Below are 23,019 nucleotides of genomic sequence, written 5' to 3' on the forward strand. Positions count from 1 at the left end.
AAATCAACTTATGACGTTGCATCATCACCACCGTACAGTGCAGATGGCAAAGTGGCGCACTACAATGAAATCGTATCAAGAAATGCATGTGTTCTTTTCATTCAATCACTCTCCAAATCACTGTCAATCATATTGAGAGATATCAAAGATCAAAATGAGATTAGTCAATGGTACAATGTGTCATGATAAAAGCATCAACAATGCCATCTGTAACTGAGACTAATCGGATTATCCGAAGGAGAAAAGAAGATTCTAGGGGGGGTATATGAAGCTATATGAGAATTGAAAAATGCAATAAGCCTCTGCTGAGATGGTCAGCACGAGGTGGACTATGTGTGTGTGTCGTGACGTGATATAGATCACGTAAATAAGAATGTCGTTATTGGTTCGTTGTGATGGAGACGAGGTTGAGAGATTGAAGACTTTATGAGAATTTGTGATAGCTGTTGACCGCAATGAGATTCTGCTTTTTGACCGCGTTGGAATATCGCTCGTTGGCTAATATTCCATATGTCATCCGCTTATTTAACAAGTATCCTTCAAACTGTTCTTGGGGAAAGTTTGACCTGCATAATAGAATATGTTAGCTCCCTGTCCAGATAATCATCCAGGCATTACCCACCATATGCAGCCCAAGTTGTCAAATTAGCATTACTGTAAGCTTCTGCGTGTCTCGAAATGTAATCGGCGGTTGGATAATCTGAAAATAAGCAGAATAAGCGATTTGTTCTGCAAACACCCTTTATCCTTCAACACTTACCCGAGGGATCGCAACCGATTGAACCAGTGTCAGTTCTTTGATAAACTCTGATATAGTCAATCCTAAGGTAATTTGGGAAAACCAAATTGTCGAAATCTACGGCTTGGAAATTGTTTGAGGCTCCAAAATTGAATACCAAGGCCATGGGTTCTTCCGGAATGATTCTTCTTCCTATTCCTACTCTTGGGTTCGCAGCAACGGCATCGGCATGCATTGTCCAACTGGGTACTCCATCAGAATACCAAGCGATGTAACCATTTTCTCTGTTGTCAGGGTAACTTTGCCATTCTAACCCAAAGGTCGTGAATTGTTGGTTAGCTCCAGATTGACTGTAGTAGATATCTCTAGGTACACGAGTTAAAGCAGAAACAGCTTGCTGGTATGATCCACCCAAATAAGTGTTCCAATATGTCAAACTTGTATCGTATTGTTTCCAATTGGCTGTTGTGGTGTTGTCCCATTGATAATAATCATCGAATGGAGCTACTTGGAAAGATTGAGATACTTCTCCTCGTTCTTCCGAAAGAATGACCTGAGCTTCGATCATATCGATTTCTGGAGCACCTCTACCGACACCGACGTTGGGTCCGGGATGATCCTCGCCGGCACATGTACATGCAGATAATCTTTGTCCAGGTAAATACGAAAGGGGTCCTGAGTTACTACCTGTTGTAAGGGTAGCGTCGGGTCCAGTCTGGTTAACGTATGTCTGGTTGGCAAGAGTACCAATGTCACACGAATCGTATGTGTATGGCCAAGTTCCTTCTGTGGTGGCACCGTAACCAGGTCGTCCCAGATTACCCATAGTCCAGATACCGGGCCAGAAACCACCAACAGTTGTCATACCAGGAAGCGAGGCGGAAACTTCGATATAAGCGTTCTTGTTGAAACAGAGCTTGTTCCACGACTGCAACATAGCGGACTTGAAGTTCAAGTTATGAATAGGTTCTTGAGTCATGGTGAGAATGAGATGTCCATCGGCAGTCGTTGCTGCGGAGGGATCATACCATTCGAAATCTCTAAAAATGGTTAAAATCAACAGGTCAGTCAGACCTTACACCATACTATCAGGTACATCGACGCAATGGGAATGCTATCAGGATGGACGATTTGAGACTTTCACTCACCCAGTCGCCCAATAATGGAAATCAACAGCTTGGAAGAAAGGATCATCACCATCGTAAAAAGTTCTACCATCCTTGTTGAATTCATCTGAGAAAACTAAATCCCAAGTGTTTCCATCTGCACCTGTTTTTGTGTAAGAGTCGGAAGGTGTATCGGTATCAATGAGTGAAGGTAAACCGGTAATTGATGGATATTGACCACTAGCATTTATTCCACCCAAATTATATCCTGATGTATTAGCTCCTGATGAATTACTATTTCCGTAATACCAAGCTATGATTGGGTAACCTGCGAAAAGCATGATACCTCCTAAAGCTAAAAGTAATAATGTGAGAGCGTTTGCCCATCCTCTCCATGAAGCGATATCGAATGGTGTATTAAGATCTTTTCGTTCCGCAGCTGTGAAAGTATGTAATTGATCATCTAAATCATCATCATCATCTAATCCACCGGTCGCGTAAGCACCTTTAGTTAATGCTGCATCCGATGCTGCTGAAGAAGGAGTGGTAGTTGAACCTATATTTGCTGTTGGACCAAATCGATTTCCAGAAGAAAAAGACGCGTAAGATTGACCTGCCGAGTTGGCAGTTTGACCTCTATGAGACATTTGAGAATGAGATCTTTCGTATGATGCTAAAGAAGATTCAGATAGGCGTTGACTCATACCAGGAGTCTGAGCGGACGCAAGTAAAGGTTCACGGCCAAGCGAAGGCGATTGGCTGCCGTACTGCATTGAGTAATTAAAGAAGTTCCCCAATCAACCGATTATCACGTCTTTGTTGTTATTATTGTCGTTTTTATTGACAAACAATTGTTATTGTCCCAGGATATTATTTCCGTATATTGCCAAGACAGTAAGAAGGAATGTTATTTTTATCGATAAGCAATTTTCAGGACGTTTTAATAAGATGTTGAGATGTTGAAGCGAGCCGTGTACCGAAAAGCCAAGAGCCAAGAGAAATAGGTTGAAAAGATAATGAAAGAAGAAAGGGTAAAAGGGTTTAGCACCGACTATCAACTGATTGATAAAATACACTCGGGCTTCACTGATCAAGAAGAAGTCTGATGATGAGAATGAAGCATAGATTGTCAATGTAAACAGATGAATGAAAATTACGATTTAAACAAAGAATAATGAAAGAAAAGTAAACTTGTAAAACTAAACGGGATGAATGACCTGAACTGACTTGGCTGGTAGTAAATGAGAAATGCAGTGCTCCATTCAATTCTCATAACATAAGGCATCAGAGCAGAGGGATAAAAATAGTAAGAAACACCCAAAAATGTGATTCAGGGTAAATCATCAATCAATTTAAATCACCCACCATAGAAACAAAGGGTAAAGAATTAGTCGCGCGCTGCGTCCTAAAAATAAATATTACATAACATGATGATGATCAAATCTTTTCATCAATCTTCTTTCATCAGATCTCATGATTGACTTTTATCATATCATTTTCAACGCAAAAATCAAATCAGAGGATAAGAACGAGTGAGAGGTGTATAGCAACGATGAGAAATGAACAACAGAGTATCAAATAGCAAAAAAATAAAATCAAGCCCCTAAAGCCGGGTACCCCATGCAGATCTGTTTAGACGAAACTCGAATTCATTTTCAACTTACCCAGCTGCCTCCTTCTATTGATGTTCCTATACTTTATTACCTCTATGTTTGATCATCCTCGACTCTTTGGCTACTTTTCAACATTCTGTGATACCTGTCTCTGCTTATATTTGCCAAATGATACAACTGTCGAATCAAGTGATCGCGACAAGAATCCAGGAATGCCGTACAATGACGAAAGAGATTGAGGCTACAATTTGCAGCGTGCTTCTGCGATTTTGTTTTGATAGTACATCCTGAAATGCCAATGCTGAATCGTCGAGGGCGCTCATCGACCTATCGCCATACTCAAGAGGCTGAAGATCTAATTATACATTTGTTATGAAAGGTAAGAACTCGACTAACGATTTTAGTGAGAAACAAAGCAACGTCGAAATCAGAACGCGAGAAACGACGTGGTTGATTTTCCTCATTTACAATCTTTGCCAAAAAACAATACTATCGATGTCACTATCAATTCGAGACATGCCAATCCGGACTAAGTAGACTCACTACAGGAAGATAGATGCGGATGATGCAGGACAATTGAGATATGTGATACAAGATGACTGATCAGCTATGAGCAGTATGATGACTAATATAGTCTGTCTACAAGGGGCACGCAGGAGATTCTACACACGTCATATTTACTTCTTACCACAAATGGATATTACCAAAGTTCGATATGGCTCGATACATCGTTAATCGGAGTGAAAGGAGGCTGATCATATAGCATGAATAACCACTCCATCATAGTGGACCAAGCTGAAGGCATTCTCAACTTGAGCATAAGATCACATTGCCTCGTACCTAGCAAGACTCATATCCAAGAGGCCAACGCTTGGTGTCAAAAGTCAGCTAGATGCGGCTTTGGGCTGTGAGTACCTTATACTAGATATCTGCGAATACAAAACGCATGAAATTCAAAAAAATACGCCTCTTTTACGCTCGGTCCTGTCCGCCTTGTTCCTCGTGTTTTAAAAAATGCATTTTAGACAGTTGTTCTACACTTGAATATACAACGAGTGTTTTTATGAAGACGAATCAACAATCTACAATTTCTCAATCTCACTATGACATCCTTTTAGAAGCTTCTCAGTTGAACTGATTTTAATCAATGTAAATCGATAAATTCAATTGAATAGCGAAGGATTCTGAAAAAGTTAATCCGAAACAAAACTAAGAAGATTGATTACTTTTAGATGAAACGAATTCTTTGATCGAAGGGAAAAACTCCCCTTTTACCGCAATACATTCAGGATCAAATAAGGGAATTTCATAAATACTTTCTATCAAAATGTTTTAGCGTTGTTCCTAAAATGACGCACAGATCCATTGATCCGGATTAAAAATCAGAACTAATTCTAATTGTTTTCCTTTTATTTAAAAGTGAAGCTATACTTGTGACATACCTTAGCTTGAAAACAGTTGACAACCAGGGACAAATATGAGCAAAGTCTACTAGTAAACTCCTATAAACTAAGAGGTCTGAGCTCTGTTTGAACTTTTCATACAAAACTAATTGTATCGCATCTAATCCATCTTCTTGAAGCGATGATTCACTCGCAGTGTACTGCATATAATTCGCTGACAGGTCGATTGACAAAACCTTCTGTCATACTGTCATAACCCCTCTGTCTCTGCTTTCTTTGTCGGATCAGCATTCTTTCTTAATGACTTAGACCCAACTGTAACCCACGCTCTTTTACGCTCACACTCTTTTAACTATTTGTACGCTCAACTCTCAAACACGATATAAACCAAGGACAATCTCATTCCCTTTCTTCCACCTAACATCTGCCCATAACGCTTTGTTTAACGATTAGAAAGGGTTAAAGTGAAGCGAAGCTGACCATGTCAAGATCACACATCTCCAATATGTATTCCATCTCATCTCTCCCTTCAATCAATCAAGAACTTTCCACTCCTAGATCAGCTCCATCTCCAGCGTATAATAACGGAGCATGTACACCACCACCACTTCAATTACGAGAATCATCAGAAAGACCAAGAGATTCAGGTGTTCAAGCTATTGGAGCATTCTTTTCTACACCTTATGATTCAGATTTAGAATCAGATTCAGAAGAAATTATACCTACTCCTAAATCTTATACACATACACCTATTGCAAGAACTCGATCAACAAGAGCAATTAGCGTAAATTCGAATGTAAAAACTACAAAAGGTTTAAAAGATGCTTTAGAAGCTAAAATTAAAAGTCAAACAGGTGAATTATATCATTGGGATAATATTCAAGGTGAAAATCAACATCATTACGCAACGGATGAAAAGGATGATGATGAAGAAGAAGAAGATAAGATGGAAAATTTAGAACTTCCTAAATCACCTGCTAGAAGAGAATTAATTTCAAGACAATCTGATGAATCTGGAAGAGTGAGACCATTAACGGTTGTTGAATTTCCTGAACCAACTTTACAACCTAATCAAGGTCATGGAAAAGGATATCCTCAACCTTTAAATAATCTTAGACCTAATACACCTATTCGTAGTCCTTCTGATGATCAATCTGCATATTCGAGTGAATATTCCAATATACCTTTTCGATTAAATACTTCTCCTTTAAATTCAAATAGACCTCAACCTCGTATTAATACTACTTCACTCACACCTCCAAGAGTGATCCTACTTCCTCCATCAACTTCACCAATTTCTCCAATGTTAGCTGCTCCACCTCAATCACATTTTTCACCTTTATCTTCACCTTCTTCTCCCTTCACTTCATCATATAAAGAGAATGGACATGGAAAGACAGATTCAATAAATGGTAGTATAAGAGGATATGATATTATGGTTGAAAAGAAAGCATTATTTAGAGAAGGTCAAGAAGAATTAATGTCACCTTTTTCAACTAGAAGAGAAAAACCAGGAAGATCAGGTTTAAATAGAAAATCTCAAACTAAATCTACTTTCTTAGCTAGTGGAATGGATTTTTGGAAAAGATTTAATGTACATGTTAAACTTGATGAAGCTGAAAAAGCACAACATACAGCGGGTAGTAAATGTACCAATGAAAGGTATGTATCAGATTTTTCCAAGTTTCGGCTTGTAGAGCAGTTGATTAACCACGTTTATATTGTAATCTTTTTTTCAAATCCAGTGCTTGGCTTTCAAAAGCTCAAGAACGACGCGGTCGAATCAAGAAAATTATCTGGGTTGTATTGTTAATCGTATGTATTCTTGCTCAAAACGATATAGCGAACACATGGCTAAACTACTTGTTTGTTATAGATTATAATTTTAGCTGGTGGACTGACAGCTTATTTTTTGACAAGACCTTCTTCACCTCCCAAATCAATAGCGACTTCAATTTAAGTCATTCTATATTGTATGTAGCTCCTGTCAATAACTTTCATACAATAAGACAACGGACAATAACTATGTCGATTGTTTATATAAACGATATAACGGACTTTTTCCCTCCTCAATTATGTTTGTCACAATTCTCTTTACACTTAGGTTACCTGATGTCCTTTAACTTAATTGGACTTCCACTTTCCTTCACGATAACACTCCACTTCGCTCTACCATGCATATCTTGATACCCATTCCCATGATGTTATCTCCGTTCTCTTACGTAGCATCGAGCTGCAACTACATTTGTTTCACCCTTCGGAAATAATATGGATAATATGCTGGGATCAATTCTCGCAGATGAAACCTCTATGAATATGACAAACTGAGTGTACTGCTGGACAAAGGCAATCAGTCTGATTTGGCAGCTGTGAGATCTGCCAATCGCACGGAGTTAAAGATATTACAATAGACAAATGCTTAAACCCACACCCCTTAATAGCCGAAAGAAGGTTAAGCTTCAAATTACAGAATGACAAGTCATTACAGAGTAAAGCTAGTCCGAGAAATTATACTCGACATCGGAAAAATCTTCGTCAAGTAGTAGCTAAAAAAATCAAAGAAAGAAAGGTACCCTGTTGCAAACCCGTATATTTGGAATTTGGAAACTGAAAAACTTGAAAAAGGATGAACAGAAAGGCCAAGGAAATTGATCGATACCTAAATTTAGCACATACGACCGTACAAGTACTCTTCTTTACCACTTTACATTAAGCGATGACAATGTTTTTAATTGTCTAAAGTGAATGTATATGTATGATGAAAACGAATAATAAATTGATTATTGATTGCTTTAGTATGAGTGGGATATGTGTGCCACATTCACATAAAGGGGGACGTGCACGGTAACTTTGTGAATTGGAAATACTCCGAATAAGGTTAGATAATAAAAATGAGTACCCAAGAGGTAATGAAAGTTACAACCCTAGATTTTGGTCCACACTTTTACCACCATTATCCATCAAATCATCATCATCATCATTGTCAATGATAGTCCCGCAAATTTAAAGAAAACTCAATATATACGTACTCGCATTGTCCTCAGAGACATACATACATACATACATATATATATAAATAATAGCTATAATCGATCATACCTATTTCCCAATCGAATAGTAAACGCTAGAGTATCAAAATACTATAATCACCCAAAAAAAGAACGAAAGTTCTATCAGACATCCTTTATCCTCATACATCCAAGATCATCAAAACCAACATCCATTCAAAATGGCTGATGTAGATAATGGAGGAAACAATATGCTAGATGTAGAAGATTCTGATCCATGTGCTATTGATAATTCTGATTCTCATCATGGATTAAGAATTGGTGCTATTTTTATAATTTTAGTCACTTCATTAGCTGGTACTTTGACTCCCATTATCTTTAGACATTCTTCAGCTATACCAACACCAGTTTTTGAGTGAGTTTTCTTATCGGACAAATGGCGTTCAAGATTATATAACTGATTCTTGAATATAAAGATTCGCCAAATTCTTTGGTTCAGGTGTTATTATCGCTACTGCTTTCATACATCTATTAGCTCCTGCATGGGACGAATTGACTTCGGAATGTTTGTCCGGTACATGGACTGAATATGTGAGTTGGTATTTACGAATTTTATTATCATTTAGCGTTTATTGATTTTGTATCAACCAAATAGGATTGGGCACCGGCAATTGCCATGGCTGCAGTTTATGGAATCTTCTTTGCTGAAGTAGCAGCTTATAGAATCGGTACTAAAAGATTAGAACGTCTAGGTGTGGATTACAGTATGTTTCATTCGTTTTCGATGACTTTCCTAATTGAAAAATCAATACTGATAATCCTGAAATTTGTTTATAGGTTCTCACGCTCATGATGATACTGATGCTCATGCACATGATCACAATTTGGATGCACCACTTAATGTCGATACTTCTTTACCAGCTTCTCAACATCATATTCATCCATTAGCATCTAATATTCATTCTCACCACCACAATGACATTACTGAACAAACACTTAGTTCTTCTTCAAATACAGAAAAACAAATTAAAAAATCAGATATTGAATCAAATTCAAATTATGATAATGATGAACCAATTTCAAATTCAGAAGCTTCTGCACAATTAGTTGCAGTTGGTGTATTAGAATTTGGTGTTGTTTTACATTCAATTATAATTGGATTAACTTTAGGTGTAACAAATGAATTTATAACTTTATTTATTGTTATAATTTTTCATCAAATGTTTGAAGGTTTAGGTTTAGGTTCAAGATTAGCTTCATTAAATTTACCCCAAAAAATGAAAATTTATAGATGGATTGCAGCATTATTTTATTCAATTTGTACACCAATTGGAATTTCAATTGGAATTGGTTTAAAAAATTCTTATGATGGAAATGGAAAAACTGCAAATATCGTTTCAGGTGTTTTAGATTCAACTTCTGCTGGAATTTTATTATATACTGGATTAGTTGAATTAATGGCACATGAAATTTTATTAAATCCTAGAATGATGAAATCAAGTAATGGTAAATTATCTTATATTTTCATTTGTATGTTATTAGGTTCTGGTCTTATGGCTTTACTTGGTAGATGGGCTTAAATAAAAAAGACATAGAATAGTTTCAAACTTTTATATATCCATTCCGAAATATTACCTTGTTTTATACTTTTATTATCATTTTTGATACCTTATATAGACGGACTATGAATGTTAAAATCAACCCAAATCTGCTTCATCATCGCGTACACAATAGCTTGCACTGATCACGACGAACTGTAACATAGGCATGATTGACATAAGACATTCGTTATATACTGATATACAAGACACATACTGAAATCAAACATTGGTGACATACGAGGGACAACAAGACTGATGATCGACGTCGACAACAACAACGAAGAAGAACAACAAAGGACGTATGAAATACGGGAGAAGAAAATACAAATTACTGGTCACTCTTGTGATTTACGATGCAACGAAGCGGGGTAAGCAAAAGGGTATACAAATGACAAAGATGGGGAAGAAAGATGCAAGTGATGAAGAAAGCGTATTCTGAGGGATGCAGAAAAGGAAAAGTGGGTGATGAGGGTGTTAGGTAGTGATTAATACGGACTTGAGGAACAAGAGGGTGATTTAAGATGTACATGCTGATGGGATGAGATATTACAAAATGTTTAAGGGCCTGTTCTGAATTGTGATGGAATATTTCGTTAATTATGGCGTGTTGGTGAATGACTGGACTGTGGTTCATAGTACATTTCGTGTTTATCGTGTATTTCGTTATTCTTCGTTCTTGATAATGCTTATATGCTATGCTGAGCAATGTGATGCGTGGCGAATATGCTTGGTGAGGGATATATGACTCTTGATGCTCGACTTAGGCGAATGATTTCTGACATAAGTCTCCAACTAGCGGACCAACTAGATCAGCAGATGCCCGAGACGATGAGCAGTCGCCTTCATTACTCACGATCATTCGTCTACCTCCATATCGTCTTCTACCTTCACACGTACTCCTTGAGCGCCATTTCTCAGTCTACTTGGACCTCGCCCATTGCTAACAGCTCTGCCCATACCTCTACCGTAACCCAGCTTGAATAGATTATTTACTTCTGTGGCCAATGATTCGACCTCAGCTTCAATTCTAAAAAGCTTTTGTCTCGTGATGAGGAGTTGACTGTGGAGATTTGGGGCATCAAGTTGAGCTGGAATGAACGGAGAGCCCAATTCACTCATCTCAATGTCTCTGAAAGATGATGGCGAGGGGTCCAATGTGGCTCTGTGAGAATGGGATGGTGCACCTGAGATTAAGGTGGATGCCAAAGGCGATGAGATGTAAGGAGGATGCACTTTGTAAGCATTGTTATTGACATTAGCTGATGAGACAGTAGGGGTTGAAGGTGTCATGTGAGCAATGGAAGGTGATGTAGTATCGACTGGTGAAGAAGGTGCCGAATCGTCACTGAGGTAGAAACCAATTAAATTCGATGATCCAGAATGAGCTCTTGCTCGTTTAGTTGGAGGTACATTGGGATTTGGTTGAGTAGAAACTTGGAATTCTTCTTCCACATGTGGGCGGTAAGAAGAAGAAGATTCTCTACGACTGGATTCAGGAGAATAAGGGATGAATCCGGGGGGCCCATCTACTGGTTTCTTATTAGCATGAACATTTTTATGAAAGTTTGGTCTTTTGAATTTCAACTTGATCACAGGTCTTGTAGTCAGTTCCGCCTCTTCTGGTGTGACATCGTCTTTAGTAGGTTCTCGATGTCGTTTACAGCCTCTTGGTTTGGATGGCCGTAAGTGGTGACAAGGTCTTAATTCGATATCGAAATTGGTATATTTATGAGGTTCTAACCAAAGACGAGGTTTAGGTGGGCTGGTAGGCGAATAAGGAAGCACAGTCCCTGTGGACGTTACAGGAGTGGAAGAGGTAGGAGTAGGAGGCAAAAGTGCCGAAGTGGATGTGTGTGTTCTAGGCATAATGAACGTTTGGCCACCCACGAAAGAGACGTCCAAAGCTATTCAAGGAAAAGGGGTTTTGTCAGAAGGATATATGAGCGCGACGAGATGAGGAGGATGATCAGGAGTTGAAGCGCGATGAAGATGTCTACAAAGTGACTGACTATATGAGGGTATGTGAATGAACCTAATGGGGAGAAGAATATGACACATTTACGACTCACACTTGCGACTGAAACAGCGGGATTACGTGCACGACCCTGAAGATCAGTTGTTTACGTCCAAGTTGTGTTGGGCTGTACGCGTATAATGTTATAAGCGGTGAACTGGTCGAGTACTACAGTGCAGGAATGAATGAGCCAGTGCGATGACCGGTGTGATGTCGCTGAACGTTGAAGATGAGAGTTGGTTGGTACTTGAAGTGAAAGTATGTGAGATGTAAGAGTATTGGATTAGAAGGTGATTTAGGATATTATGATTACTTTGTGATGACTCATTAATTCCGGTTATCAACCGAGTACTCGGGTAAACATTCCTTACCATCACACTTTTCCCACGGTAGAACCCATAAACAGATGATTGTCATAGTATCACGTGACTGGACGAGATTTCCAAAAGTTACAGGTCAAGGAGCAATCTTGGTGTGTTCATAAGGTATATCGATAGCTGCTACTCAAACCAAGACTGTTGCATTTGCGTCAGGCCAATAATTATACGGCTATCAGAGACGCTGCATAATGTCCACCTCACTTCTTCCGCTCCTTAGCTCACTGCCCTTCTCTCACCCTTCAACAATCTCACTTCTTCAATCTCACAAACCATTCGCAAATCCCTCCCATTTGTCTCAGTCCTCCTTGGCCAAGCTTCTCAGTCGACTCAATTCCTCAATACTATCCAGAGAAGACAATGTCGACAGGAGAGCAGCATGTGATGTAGCAAAGGAGATCATAGAAATGGACGAGGAAGGTTATATCCTGAGTAATTATGGTAAAGGATGGTTGGGCACTTGTCTTGGATTTATAGCTGTAAGTTTGAATTGTGAACACATGCTTCCTTTTCGTAGGGACCGTACCTCTGGCTGAATCTGAAAGTTCCTGGCCTTTAGTCACCGACAAGCACAGTATCGAGTATACCTTCATACTTATCGCTGTTACAGCAGATGGTATATTCAGCCTCGCAATACCCTTCTTTTGAGCGAGAAGTCATCCATCCAATAATGGGTAAATTGGCTGCCTCATTGGGCAAATTATTCGAGAGGTGCATATCAGATAGCCGTCCGGACTGGAATATAGTAGTGAGTCTGAAATAATGATATATAGGAAGGTCAGACTAACGCAAATTCTTGAAAAAGTATGAACTACTTTCAGCCCTACGAAAATTGATAGTGCATTCACCAGCACCGTTTAGACCTTTACTACCTGTCCTCAAACCATCTTTATTGAATTTGATCCTTCAAATACCTACTCCGACAAATCCTTACCCCGTCATACCCGATGAGATCCGTAGATCAGCTAGTGAATTGATCGCATGTCTACATGTGATGGCAGGAAAAGCTCAATCTCCTCAATCATGGGGTACAGAGGTGAGGGAAGCTCTGGGTGGATTCGGTCGAGCCATGAACGGCATTACTGCCGATGCTTGGGAAGAAGGTGGGTCTTCTTTGATCCTTCTTTTGGCGTATCTTAAATGTAAACTCTCTTTAGCAAGCTGATTTTTATAATATCAATTTCAGAGTCGGTCAAGGTACAACCCCCGAATGCTGCTTCAGCGTTACCTGAACTCCCCGTCGACTCGTCAAGCAGACTACCAGTCTCTCTAGATTGGGCCGAAGGATTTGCAGAAGTCATTCTTGCTTTATTACGGTAGGTTGATCTATATGTCTTTTCGAGGATTTCATGCTCAGATGTAAATATGTCCTAGATATCCAACCGCCCGACCTGTACCTGTTCCAATCGCTCAGATTGTATCAGCGGGTCTCAGATGCTTGTCTCTTACGCTTGACACGCCGGTAAGCCTTATCGATACGGAAGAAAGCAGCAAGCTAACAAGTAAGAGCAGACCGTCTCTTATATTTCCCCCCAACATCACGCCGCTTTACTCGCTTCTCTACCTAGAATATGGACAATAGGTGTACAACTGATTGGAAGCTTGGCGATCTCGTACGTCCAACTTGACCGAGACTTTCGAGAATGGATATAGCTGATTTGGGTTTCCCCAGTTGTGGCGATCACTTGTTCCCGCATTTGAGCAATATACTCGACCATACCGTTTGGTTGGCAGAACGAATTCCGGCCAAGATGACGTGAGTTTTAATGCTATCTTGGCCCTTTTGATGCCCCTTCACCGATATCGCTAGAAGCTAAAAACAACTGCTCACTCTGTAGAGACACCCAAATACAGCTTCTGAAATTTCATCACCTTCTCCTTTCAATCTATCCGCCCGCTATCGTACCTCTCGAATACCCTACTCGTCTTCTGAGACTATCTTTGACGCGAGTTCAGCCCCTTCTCGAGAATCGATCCAAATCAGACATTCTTAGCGGAAATACAGGTGGCGGTAAGAGGGGAAAGAAGAGAGCACGAGGCGCTGAGGATGGTCTAGTGGGAGGCTTGGAAGGAAGGGAATCGAGGTCGATCTCTTCAAGAGAGGTAGAAGTCATCGTCATGGCACTGCACTGTGAGTTTAATTAACAAGTGGAACCGGATGGCCCGCTCGATGCTATCCAGAAGAAGAAGTGCAAAGCTAAACATCATCGGGTTGCTTTGCACAGTAATACCCTTACTACATCCGACACCACTTTTGTCACCATCCTTGCTAACATTCTCTGTCCGGCTACACCTTTCGCTTTACCTTTCACTTACTACTCTCAGAAGCGTTTTACCGTCTTCAGCTGCTCAATCAGATCTTAGAGGTGCTTTAAACAGTGTATTAGAACGAGCGGTATTGATGACTGAGGGAGAAGGAGGTACCGGTAGAGGATGGAAGAGTTTGATAATTTCAGTTTTAGTAAGTTTTTTTCCTTTTAGATATCCTGTAGAAACGATAGGCAGCCAGGCTGATTCGAAATGTTTGGTCAATAGGAACAGCAATCTGAAAATCTCGCGCTTGTTATACATCCTTCTTTACCACCCCTCATGAGACCTTTGCCACCTTTATCACAATTACATTTCTTCGTCAAAGAAGGTGAAGAGGAACGGAAAGAAAGGCTTGGAATGGGTTTTGGTGTTTCGGATGATGTAGTTGAAGAGGAAGAAGAGGAAGATATGATAATCGAAAAGACAACTTCGAGAGTTTCGTCGAATGTCAACAGTTCATCAATCACTACTGAGAAAGTAGTTTCAAGTACTACTTTCACTCATTCGCCAATTAACTCTACGATACCAACAACGATACCATCATCTATGAGTACCGCACCGCCAACAGTCGAGACTATAATAAGAAATCCTGACACTTTGACCATACCTTCCTCAACAAGCACAGGAAAAACGGCTGTTCCAGCTCCTGAGATTCCAACTCATTCGTCGATAGATCAGACAGTCTCGCAAACAATTGAAGTAGCGTCAAATTTTATTTCGCAACCTACGTCCAATGAATCGAAAGGCAAGAATGTGGCCAATACAGAGGATTTAGGGGATGTTATCATGTTAAATAATGAAGATGAAGAAGGTATACCGGATTTAGATAGTGGAAGTGACGATTTCGATGAAGATGAAGACGAAGACGAGGATGAAGTTGAAGAGGATGATTAGGGTGTATGCTCGGAGCGCAGGATGCATATTATGGGTTTTGATCAAATACCCTTTGGATTCTTCTCGGACATGACAAGCGCAATGTAATTATACCTTGAACAATATGAAACAGTCAAGCTCACTGCCCTCTCGCTAAGAGGATTAGCACTGGTGAAAGGTACGATCCGTAGCTCTATACCATTTTTTTTGTGATCCACTAACTGGTTTAAGCTGCACGAAATGGATAAGGAGGATTTTAGGCCGACTTTATCATGCGATTTAGCCTTTATATTCATAATGACTTACTTACAAATGGGCAATTCGGAGTATATGAAAGCCGATTTATAAAGTCAAAGATGAACAACAGCTTCCGATGGATTTTGTCTGAGCTCTAGTCAGAGTCAATGCAGCTAATGAATAACGCCTTTCCAAGTGGATATCATTCTTCAAACTAATTAGACTTTAAAAACTACGTTTTTCTTTTTTGCCCTGCCAAGCCCAAAATACAAATTGGGGAAGCGCCACATCAGGAGATGTGCTTAATTCAGCTACATCTGATTAGATAGCCGAATACGCTTCGTAAGAAGGATAAGATGCTTACACGAACTGCATAACCCTTGATTAAATGTTCTTGGCATAAGTGGATATTTCCAATCTGATCGTAAAGTCGTATGTATCAATGCCATCAAATCGGTAAGATTATAAACCGATCATAAATCAATATCTTTTGTCCGGTGGACATTTAGTATATTCTTTTGGCAATGGTCTCCCATGGGGTTAACATGGGGTTGAAAGAGGGGTATAAAGATAATACAGATCTCTTCCTCTTATTAGTTTTTTCCTTTTCATCGACTTATCGAGTAGATTCAAAACTTGTTACTCCTTGACTTCCTTGACCTGACTAAAGTATAGTGAATCTTTCATAATGGCAGGAGGAATTATCAGCAAGAAAGAACCTCAAGTTATTGGTTTAACAGATGCTCAATTAAGAGCAGTTGTTGAAGGTGTAGATCCTGAACTTATTAGGATTGGACATGAAGTAGTTATTAAACAAAAACAAGAAACTTTTGAAGAAGCTTGGAGAAATCATTGGGGTGCAGGAATGTGGTCTTTTGTACTTTCTTGTGCACTTTTCATGGAAGGTTATGATACTGGATTGGTGAGTCAACTATCTGTAATACCATCTTTCTTCCCCGGACAGGAATATATGAAATTTTAAATACATCATATGATATAATCAAAAAATTTAAATATTGACTCTTTCTTTATTACAGATTTCAACTTTTTACGGAATGCCTCAATTTCAAGATAGATTTGGTTCTTTACATAAAAATAAAATGGTAATTCCTGCTTCTTATCAAGGTGCTTTATTAAATTTAGGTAAAGTTGGTCAATTAATTGGATTGGTTATTACTGGTGTATGTCAAGAAAGATATGGATCAAAGAAAACTTATATTTGGGGAATGGTAGCTATGACTGCTTCAATTTTCTTAGCAGTTTTCTCTGTAAATATCAATATGCTTGTTGGTGCAGAATTGGCCATGGGTGTTCCTTGGGGAATGTTCCGTAAGTAAAAGTATATTTTCACCATTTAGAAAGGTTTGTTATTACTCGATCAATCTGACAAGTTCACGAGTATTTAGAAACGCTCGCTACTGCTTATGCTGCTGAAATTTGTCCAATCAAGATGAGAGGTTATTTGGCAGCTTTCGCTTCAATCGGTTGGGGAGGTGTGAGTTTCACCTTATTGATTTTCGTTCTTCATACTTTATCTCTCATTCTGACATATACCTTTGGGATGTACAGGGTGGATTCTTAGCTTCAGGTGTACTGAAAGGAGCTTTACATTTAAAAGGCGATTTAGCTTGGAAAATTCCTTTCGCTTTACAATGGATTTGGCCCGTACCTTTAGCTTTTGCTTGTTTCTTCGCTCCTGAAAGTGCTTGGTGGTTAGTCAGAAAAGGTAGATTCGATGACGCCAAATCCACTTTACTCCGAACAGCTAGAAAAGATTTCTATGCTGAGAATGAGGCTGAAGGATATATTGCCTATATGAGACATACCGATGCAATGGAAAAATTAGAAGCTAAAAATGGAAGTTGGATTGAATTATTCAGAAAAGGTCCTCCTCTTAGACGAACTGAAATTGTGAGTGATTGGTTCGACTATCTAATATGGTATGGTGATATATAGGCTGAATGAGTATTTTGAATTTTAGATGATCGGAACTTGGGTTGTACAAGTCGCCAATGGAAATATGATTACTGGTCTTACAGTTGAATTTCTCAAACAAGCAGGTATGAGTACTCAAGAAGCATTCAACATGAATTTAATCCTTCATGCAATGGGTATAGTTGGTGTTGGTCTTTCTTGGATTTTCTTGGGATACTTTGGTAGACGACCTATCTATCTTTCAGGTTTAGTTTCAGAGGCATGTTGTTTATTACCTATTGGAATTCTTGGATTTGTCACAAAGACAAACGGTACTCTTAAACTTACTGGTGGATTGATGATAATGATTAATTTGATCTTCCACTTCTCACTTGGTCCAGTTTGTTATTCTATCGTTGGTGAATTACCTGCATCAAGATTAAGAAGTAGAGCTATAGTTATGGGTCGTTTCATTTATGTAGTCATGGCAATCGTTTTCCAACAAATTAACACTAGAATGGTAGCTGCAGATGGATGGAACCTTAAAGCGAAATCTGGGTAAGTGATAGTTCTTCATCACTTGGACACGTACTTGTGATATTATCTTCGCTGATGATTAACCCCCCCATAGTCTATTTTGGGTCGGATGTAACTTTGTCTGTCTCTTCTGGGCATTCTTTAGACTCCCCGAAACAGGTGGAAGATCATTCGCCGAACTTGATATTTTATTTGCCAACAAAGTTTCAGCTAGAAAATTCGCCAAAACAATTGTCAGAGGTGAGTGACGAAATTTTCTTTGAATGCTGACTTAAAATGGAACCAATAATTGACTTGCTTGGCATTTTTTATAGATGAAACTGCAGAGTACGGAGTACAAGGCAAGGAAGCCGTTGACATTGTTCAAGATGAGAAAGAAGCTATTGAAGATATCCAAATTGAGAATGCCTCAAGAGATGGTCGGACAGTCACTCATACTCTTGCTTAGGCTGTGACAATTTATCGGATCTTCATCCCCACGCTCAGTCATTGACCTCAAGCGGGTTTCCGCCACACAATTTCTTATATTTCGTCCTATCTGTGCTCCATCTTCGTGTCTGATACCAATCTGATGATCTTGTCACCTTCATTTCTGAATCTATGTGTAAATCGTTATAGTGCTGTGATGGGATATGCAATCAGTTCAGGTAATAAACATTCGGCTTCACCGTATTGCATCTCTGCCGCCCAATACGCCACAAACCCAAAATATGCATACTATATCTAATGATTGACAAATTAGAAAAACTCCAAACATAAATTCACCTGACTTGTTACTACAGTACACTAAATGAAATGCTCCATCACCTATTGAGCAGCAAGCAGAATATGTCGCAATGTAGGTCCACCATTTTAGATCAATGTCAAGTGGTTACCCGCCCACCAGGAAGTCAAATAGCTTAAAGGGCGAAATAAAGATGAAGCAACAGCGTGTGCCTCGCTATTTTTAGATGAGACATCTTCAACCGAGTTCGTTTCCGGAGGTGCTGATTCATCAAACTTGTAATTGCTCAAAACTGTCATTTTTTCAAGCGAGCGGCATTTTTCACAAAAATGCTTTCCATCTGAGACTATATCTGCATATGATCGAGGTCCGTTTTCGGTATACCCCCATCTGAGTATGCTAGGTGCTCTTTGTATGTGCCCCTTATCGCAATTCATCAATGCGTTGCTTGATTCGAATTCCATACGTGGCTGGAATATGTGACGGGAGAATTCATGTTCCAGGTTTGTCTTAATTTCAAGACCTGGATATTTTTGTTGGACTCCTGCTTTAAATCGGTCAAGAAAGGATTTTGCAATGCTCTCTCTTGAGGTCTGTTCCTGGCAAAGCCCCTGAGATAACAGCAAACATCAGAGATTAACCATCCACACTGGATAGTGATCATCAGAACTTGATGAGACTTACACAGCTGGAAGACGTAAGTTTCTTCAAAGATTGGTTGAATCTGGAAAGATTGAGCTGATCTTCGACGGTCCAAGTTTCTGGCAATTTAGAACGGAAGAATCGTTGCTCAACCTCCTCCACCCTGGATACACCAACAGTCATTACTGGTTTCTCCGGAATAGACTCTGATGATGGTCCGCTTGCCGATGATACGCTTACTACAGGTCCTTCGCCAGGGACGGGGAGATGATGTACGTGTATAGAGCCGAATCTGAAGTTGCCCGTGACTGATGGTGCACCTTGAGTTCGAGATACGGTAGACATTTTGAGAAAAGTATGTTTAGATGAGGATTGATTGTTAGAAACGACAATTGGGGATCTTTGGAATTTTGGGGACTTTTGTAAAACGTTCTGGTTCTTTTGTCTGGAAATAAAGTGAAGTGCGTGTTGTTGTCAATAGAAAAATATAATCTGTTCAAGTGAAGAATGTATCGAACTTAGTCGTATTTATAGGTTGTCTGTCAATCAGTCACTGCTATTCGAGTCGAGCAAGCGGTCTAAAATCTCCTTTCATGCGAAACTAACAACATTCGCTATGACACCATGGACTACCTACCGTTGTATCATGACACAATATAAAGCATACTCACTTCGTTTCAAGATGGAATATCAATGGATTGACGCTACGGTCATTGAAAATGCTGACCAGTATCTCCCTTCCACAGAAGGCTCAGTCTATAAAGATGCCCCGATCGCATCAACTAAACTCTTTTATCGAGTCAATCAAGAGGTTTGGTCTTCTAATACTGTATCAGAGTCGCAAGTTCCGGCCGATGAGCAATGTGATACTGACTTTGGAATATAGCGATTGAAAGCCGCACATATCGTAATGAAGTGTCTCTTAGATTGCACTATCAAGTAACACTTTTAGGATGAAACATGGTCAAAGCTGACTGGTCATAGGGCAGGTGAAAGCACGATTCATTCTATCGTAATTGATGGTCAATACTATTATGTTCAATTATACACACACGCCAAGCTGGTTGTAGTAGACAAGCTCATCCCTTCATATAACTAAATACGTGTAAGATAGAGAAGTTCGCGAGATAAGAAAAAAATAACTATTAATGTGAAACAAAAAGTGACATGTCTTCGCGTAGTAGGTTCATGTTTCAAGGTTAGAGCCTTTTATGACCTACTCTCGGTTCCTTGAGCTTTCTAAAAGAGTTCTTGATCCTCAGGCGAAGACTTCCTGAACTGCTTGGAGAGGGAACAGTCGACGCATTTGATTCTATTTCGATCTCTAAGTCCGAATCAGGAAGGTCACGGTCAACTGACCCATCGATAGGCTGTGGCAACACTGTGGGGTCGAGTGATTGATGAGATTCTGTTGGGATTAGATTCTGCGAGCCGCTGGAGATCTGATCATCAAAAAATGATTCTTCGTTCTTCTCGACAGTTGGGACATCTTCTAGAGGGACGTAGTGTTTACGCCAGTCCAGTTCCCAGTGATGCATTTTGCTATCGCACGTCGGGCAAAAATGCTGATCATTAGCCACAAATCTGTCATAGGCTCCTGACGCGTCATTCATATCCCTAAACGGAATCTGAATAGTAGGTCCTCGTCTCGAGTGTCGTGAATGACACTTAATCAGAGCATCTTGACTTTCCAATAATATTCCCACTGTATCGACAAGGACACGAGTACTCTTATTCTCATCGATTTTCTTCTGATGCTGGCATGTTACCTGCAATCGAAGTATAGATGGTCAAATATGTTAGTTGAAGGGCAGTACAAGATAACTCACACAATCTTGTATTGACTTCTGACCTGCCTGTATAGCCATGTGCTTCCAATCCCAAGAGTCTGTGGCTTTCCAAGATTCGCTTAGATGCACAATGCGCTCAGCGGGCGACACAGATCTCGGGGGTTTAGTATCATCCCCAAGATGATGGACATGTCTTATTTCATATTTGTACCTTCCAGTAATGGTTGGCGCTCCCGGTTTTACTTGTTCACGAAAGATCTTTCGAACATTCTCCGTGCTTTGTGATGGTGAGGTTGACATGATGAGAATTAGATGTCAAGATTACAATACGATATAGCTGTGAGTGAGATGAAATGAAGAGCCAATAGAGATGCCCTTCCTATTAAGTAGTCTTAGATCAAGCAAAATGCATCATGCCTTCGACTTTGATGCAAAAAGGATGAAAACTTCTGAGAAGTTTAGCTACAGTAGCCCTTACTGAATATGTCATTTGTCATATTTCCTTTGTTTTATAGCAAGTTGCTCACTCTAGCATAGCAAATCCTTGTACTTACGCTTTCTGACCCTTCACTCCTTATAAGAGCATCATTCTTCATATGCATGGTCAGGAAACATGCAATTGTAAGGCAAGATGAATGGAAGTACTGATGCACCAACATCCATACTCTATATTAGGGTCGCGGTCTCACACCATACGATTAGCGGAACGCAAGGGTACAGTCATTACGTCAAAAGCGTGAGTCAAAGCTAAGCAAATTCCCGCCAAGCTTGATACCGTTTGAATTGTAAGAGTATCGGACAACTCCTAATGGCGTCATATCAACGTTATGTATCACCGTGTGACCTTTGACCTTTGTAATTTCCCACCCTCTTTATACCCCTTCTCACCCTTGAAGATCAGTTTTACGCTTCATCTCTTGTTTTTATAGTCTTGGCCCCTCATCATCTGCGTCTGCCCCACTGCGACGAAGCGGCTCCAACCAATCTAAAGTTGATTGGATCATTATAGTATAAAATCAAGGGGTAGTTGCATTTTGTCCCAAAGGAGGGTTTACATTTAGTATCTCGGTCGGAACATATCTTGTGATAGAAATCAGATTAAAAATATACTCCTATATCACTCCTTGACGCCCCTTTGTACAACTTTGCGCCTCAATATACACCATCCCTCTCGTAAAAGATACACACTTTTCATACATGATTTGATCCTTATTTGCCGTTCAACAGAGCAACAACATCACGGGATCCCGGCTACAACTGCCGATTGATCTTGTCAACATCCTAAAGAAGCTTCTTTCTGCTCAAATCATTACAATTTGCAAGGTTCCTGTGGGCCTCCTTAAAAGACACACGACATATCACTTCTTACCCGCATCTCCACCTTACTCCCACTTATAATTCCAGCAAAAATCAAGATCCGTACCTCTTGCAACTGTCGTAATCCCTTCTCGACTCTTCATCATTTTGTCAGGTGATCCCATCGCATCGAAAGAGCTACGTAACAAAGCAAAGATGTCTATGTTCTCTTCGTTTTCCTTCAAGTCTATTGATGACTCACCAAAGCCGCGTATACCACTACATAATCCTCAACAAGATCAGTATAGTGAAGAAGACGATCGCGAATACGACTCGTTTCACTCTTCTTCAGGTTTCGGATCTGGAAGACAGAGCAGAAGCTCATTGACGGCGTTGGCTGAAGACGACGAGGTAGAAGAGGATATAGCCCAAACCGTGAGTGATGTCATCCACCTTCGCCTTCCTCTCCATCTCCTCTGTCATCCAGTCGGTCGGATCTTCGTCTTCGGGGCTGTCAAGCTATGGGTCAGGTCTTCCTGCTCAGCTCCTCTCAGCTGTATATGAAGGTGTCTTCAGAGCCTGACCCAGCTTCTCTCCTTTCTTATGCTTCCATAACAAATTCATATTTTCTCCTTTGGGAAGGCACCCTCGCTTAAGAGTCTATATCAGTCTGAGGTGATCTGCACCGCAAATAGTGCTTTTCAGGAGGAATTCTGTGTCTGTTTCGTTGATCTTATCATCCCAATTCCCTCCGATAGTCTCCCTCTTGTATTTTGATGACATGCTGACGGGGCTATGTCTTATGTATCCGACCCATCATCCTCATTCACCCCCC

The 23,019-nt window shown here is 39.9% G+C and overlaps 8 protein-coding genes across 8 annotated transcripts; 5 read left to right on the forward strand and 3 right to left on the reverse strand.

The window, feature by feature from the left end:
* Positions 1-525: 525 nt before the first annotated feature.
* On the reverse strand, positions 526-2,618 carry I206_101748 (uncharacterized protein; the record flags this gene model as incomplete). Its single annotated transcript, XM_019157992.2, has 4 exons — positions 526-566; positions 623-700; positions 761-1,779; positions 1,888-2,618. 4 exons carry the CDS (start codon positions 2,616-2,618, stop codon positions 526-528), a joined length of 1,869 nt encoding a protein of 622 aa, XP_019008605.2.
* A 2,724-nt stretch (positions 2,619-5,342) lies between these two features.
* I206_101749 (uncharacterized protein) lies at positions 5,343-6,821 on the forward strand (the record flags this gene model as incomplete). The annotated part of the gene is made up of 3 exons (XM_019157991.1): positions 5,343-6,523; positions 6,607-6,676; positions 6,738-6,821. The coding sequence occupies 3 exons, from the start codon at positions 5,343-5,345 to the stop codon at positions 6,819-6,821; spliced, it is 1,335 nt and encodes a 444-aa protein (XP_019008604.1).
* A 1,269-nt stretch (positions 6,822-8,090) lies between these two features.
* Positions 8,091-9,449, forward strand: I206_101750 (uncharacterized protein; the record flags this gene model as incomplete). The annotated part of the gene is made up of 4 exons (XM_019157990.1): positions 8,091-8,284; positions 8,346-8,460; positions 8,525-8,633; positions 8,707-9,449. 4 exons carry the CDS (start codon positions 8,091-8,093, stop codon positions 9,447-9,449), a joined length of 1,161 nt encoding a protein of 386 aa, XP_019008603.1.
* An 876-nt stretch (positions 9,450-10,325) lies between these two features.
* Positions 10,326-11,336, reverse strand: I206_101751 (uncharacterized protein; the record flags this gene model as incomplete). Its single annotated transcript, XM_019157989.1, has 1 exon — positions 10,326-11,336. One exon carries the CDS (start codon positions 11,334-11,336, stop codon positions 10,326-10,328), a length of 1,011 nt encoding a protein of 336 aa, XP_019008602.1.
* A 932-nt stretch (positions 11,337-12,268) lies between these two features.
* Positions 12,269-15,065, forward strand: I206_101752 (uncharacterized protein; the record flags this gene model as incomplete). Its single annotated transcript, XM_019157988.1, has 10 exons — positions 12,269-12,340; positions 12,421-12,609; positions 12,667-12,964; positions 13,048-13,177; positions 13,236-13,278; positions 13,374-13,474; positions 13,534-13,617; positions 13,700-13,992; positions 14,087-14,322; positions 14,397-15,065. The coding sequence occupies 10 exons, from the start codon at positions 12,269-12,271 to the stop codon at positions 15,063-15,065; spliced, it is 2,115 nt and encodes a 704-aa protein (XP_019008601.1).
* Positions 15,066-15,969: 904 nt separating this feature from the next.
* Positions 15,970-18,180, forward strand: I206_101753 (uncharacterized protein; the record flags this gene model as incomplete). Its single annotated transcript, XM_019157987.1, has 7 exons — positions 15,970-16,203; positions 16,319-16,610; positions 16,688-16,776; positions 16,851-17,192; positions 17,263-17,753; positions 17,827-17,972; positions 18,047-18,180. The coding sequence occupies 7 exons, from the start codon at positions 15,970-15,972 to the stop codon at positions 18,178-18,180; spliced, it is 1,728 nt and encodes a 575-aa protein (XP_019008600.1).
* A 712-nt stretch (positions 18,181-18,892) lies between these two features.
* Positions 18,893-19,443, reverse strand: I206_101754 (uncharacterized protein; the record flags this gene model as incomplete). Its single annotated transcript, XM_070202449.1, has 2 exons — positions 18,893-18,979; positions 19,141-19,443. 2 exons carry the CDS (start codon positions 19,441-19,443, stop codon positions 18,893-18,895), a joined length of 390 nt encoding a protein of 129 aa, XP_070058550.1.
* Positions 19,444-22,400: 2,957 nt separating this feature from the next.
* Positions 22,401-22,767, forward strand: I206_101755 (uncharacterized protein; the record flags this gene model as incomplete). The annotated part of the gene is made up of 2 exons (XM_019157984.1): positions 22,401-22,619; positions 22,672-22,767. The coding sequence occupies 2 exons, from the start codon at positions 22,401-22,403 to the stop codon at positions 22,765-22,767; spliced, it is 315 nt and encodes a 104-aa protein (XP_019008597.1).
* Positions 22,768-23,019: the final 252 nt, after the last annotated feature.

This window comes from Kwoniella pini, chromosome 2 (genome assembly GCF_000512605.2).
Source record: "Kwoniella pini CBS 10737 chromosome 2, complete sequence".
In the NCBI taxonomy this organism is placed as follows: Eukaryota; Fungi; Basidiomycota; class Tremellomycetes; order Tremellales; family Cryptococcaceae; genus Kwoniella; species Kwoniella pini.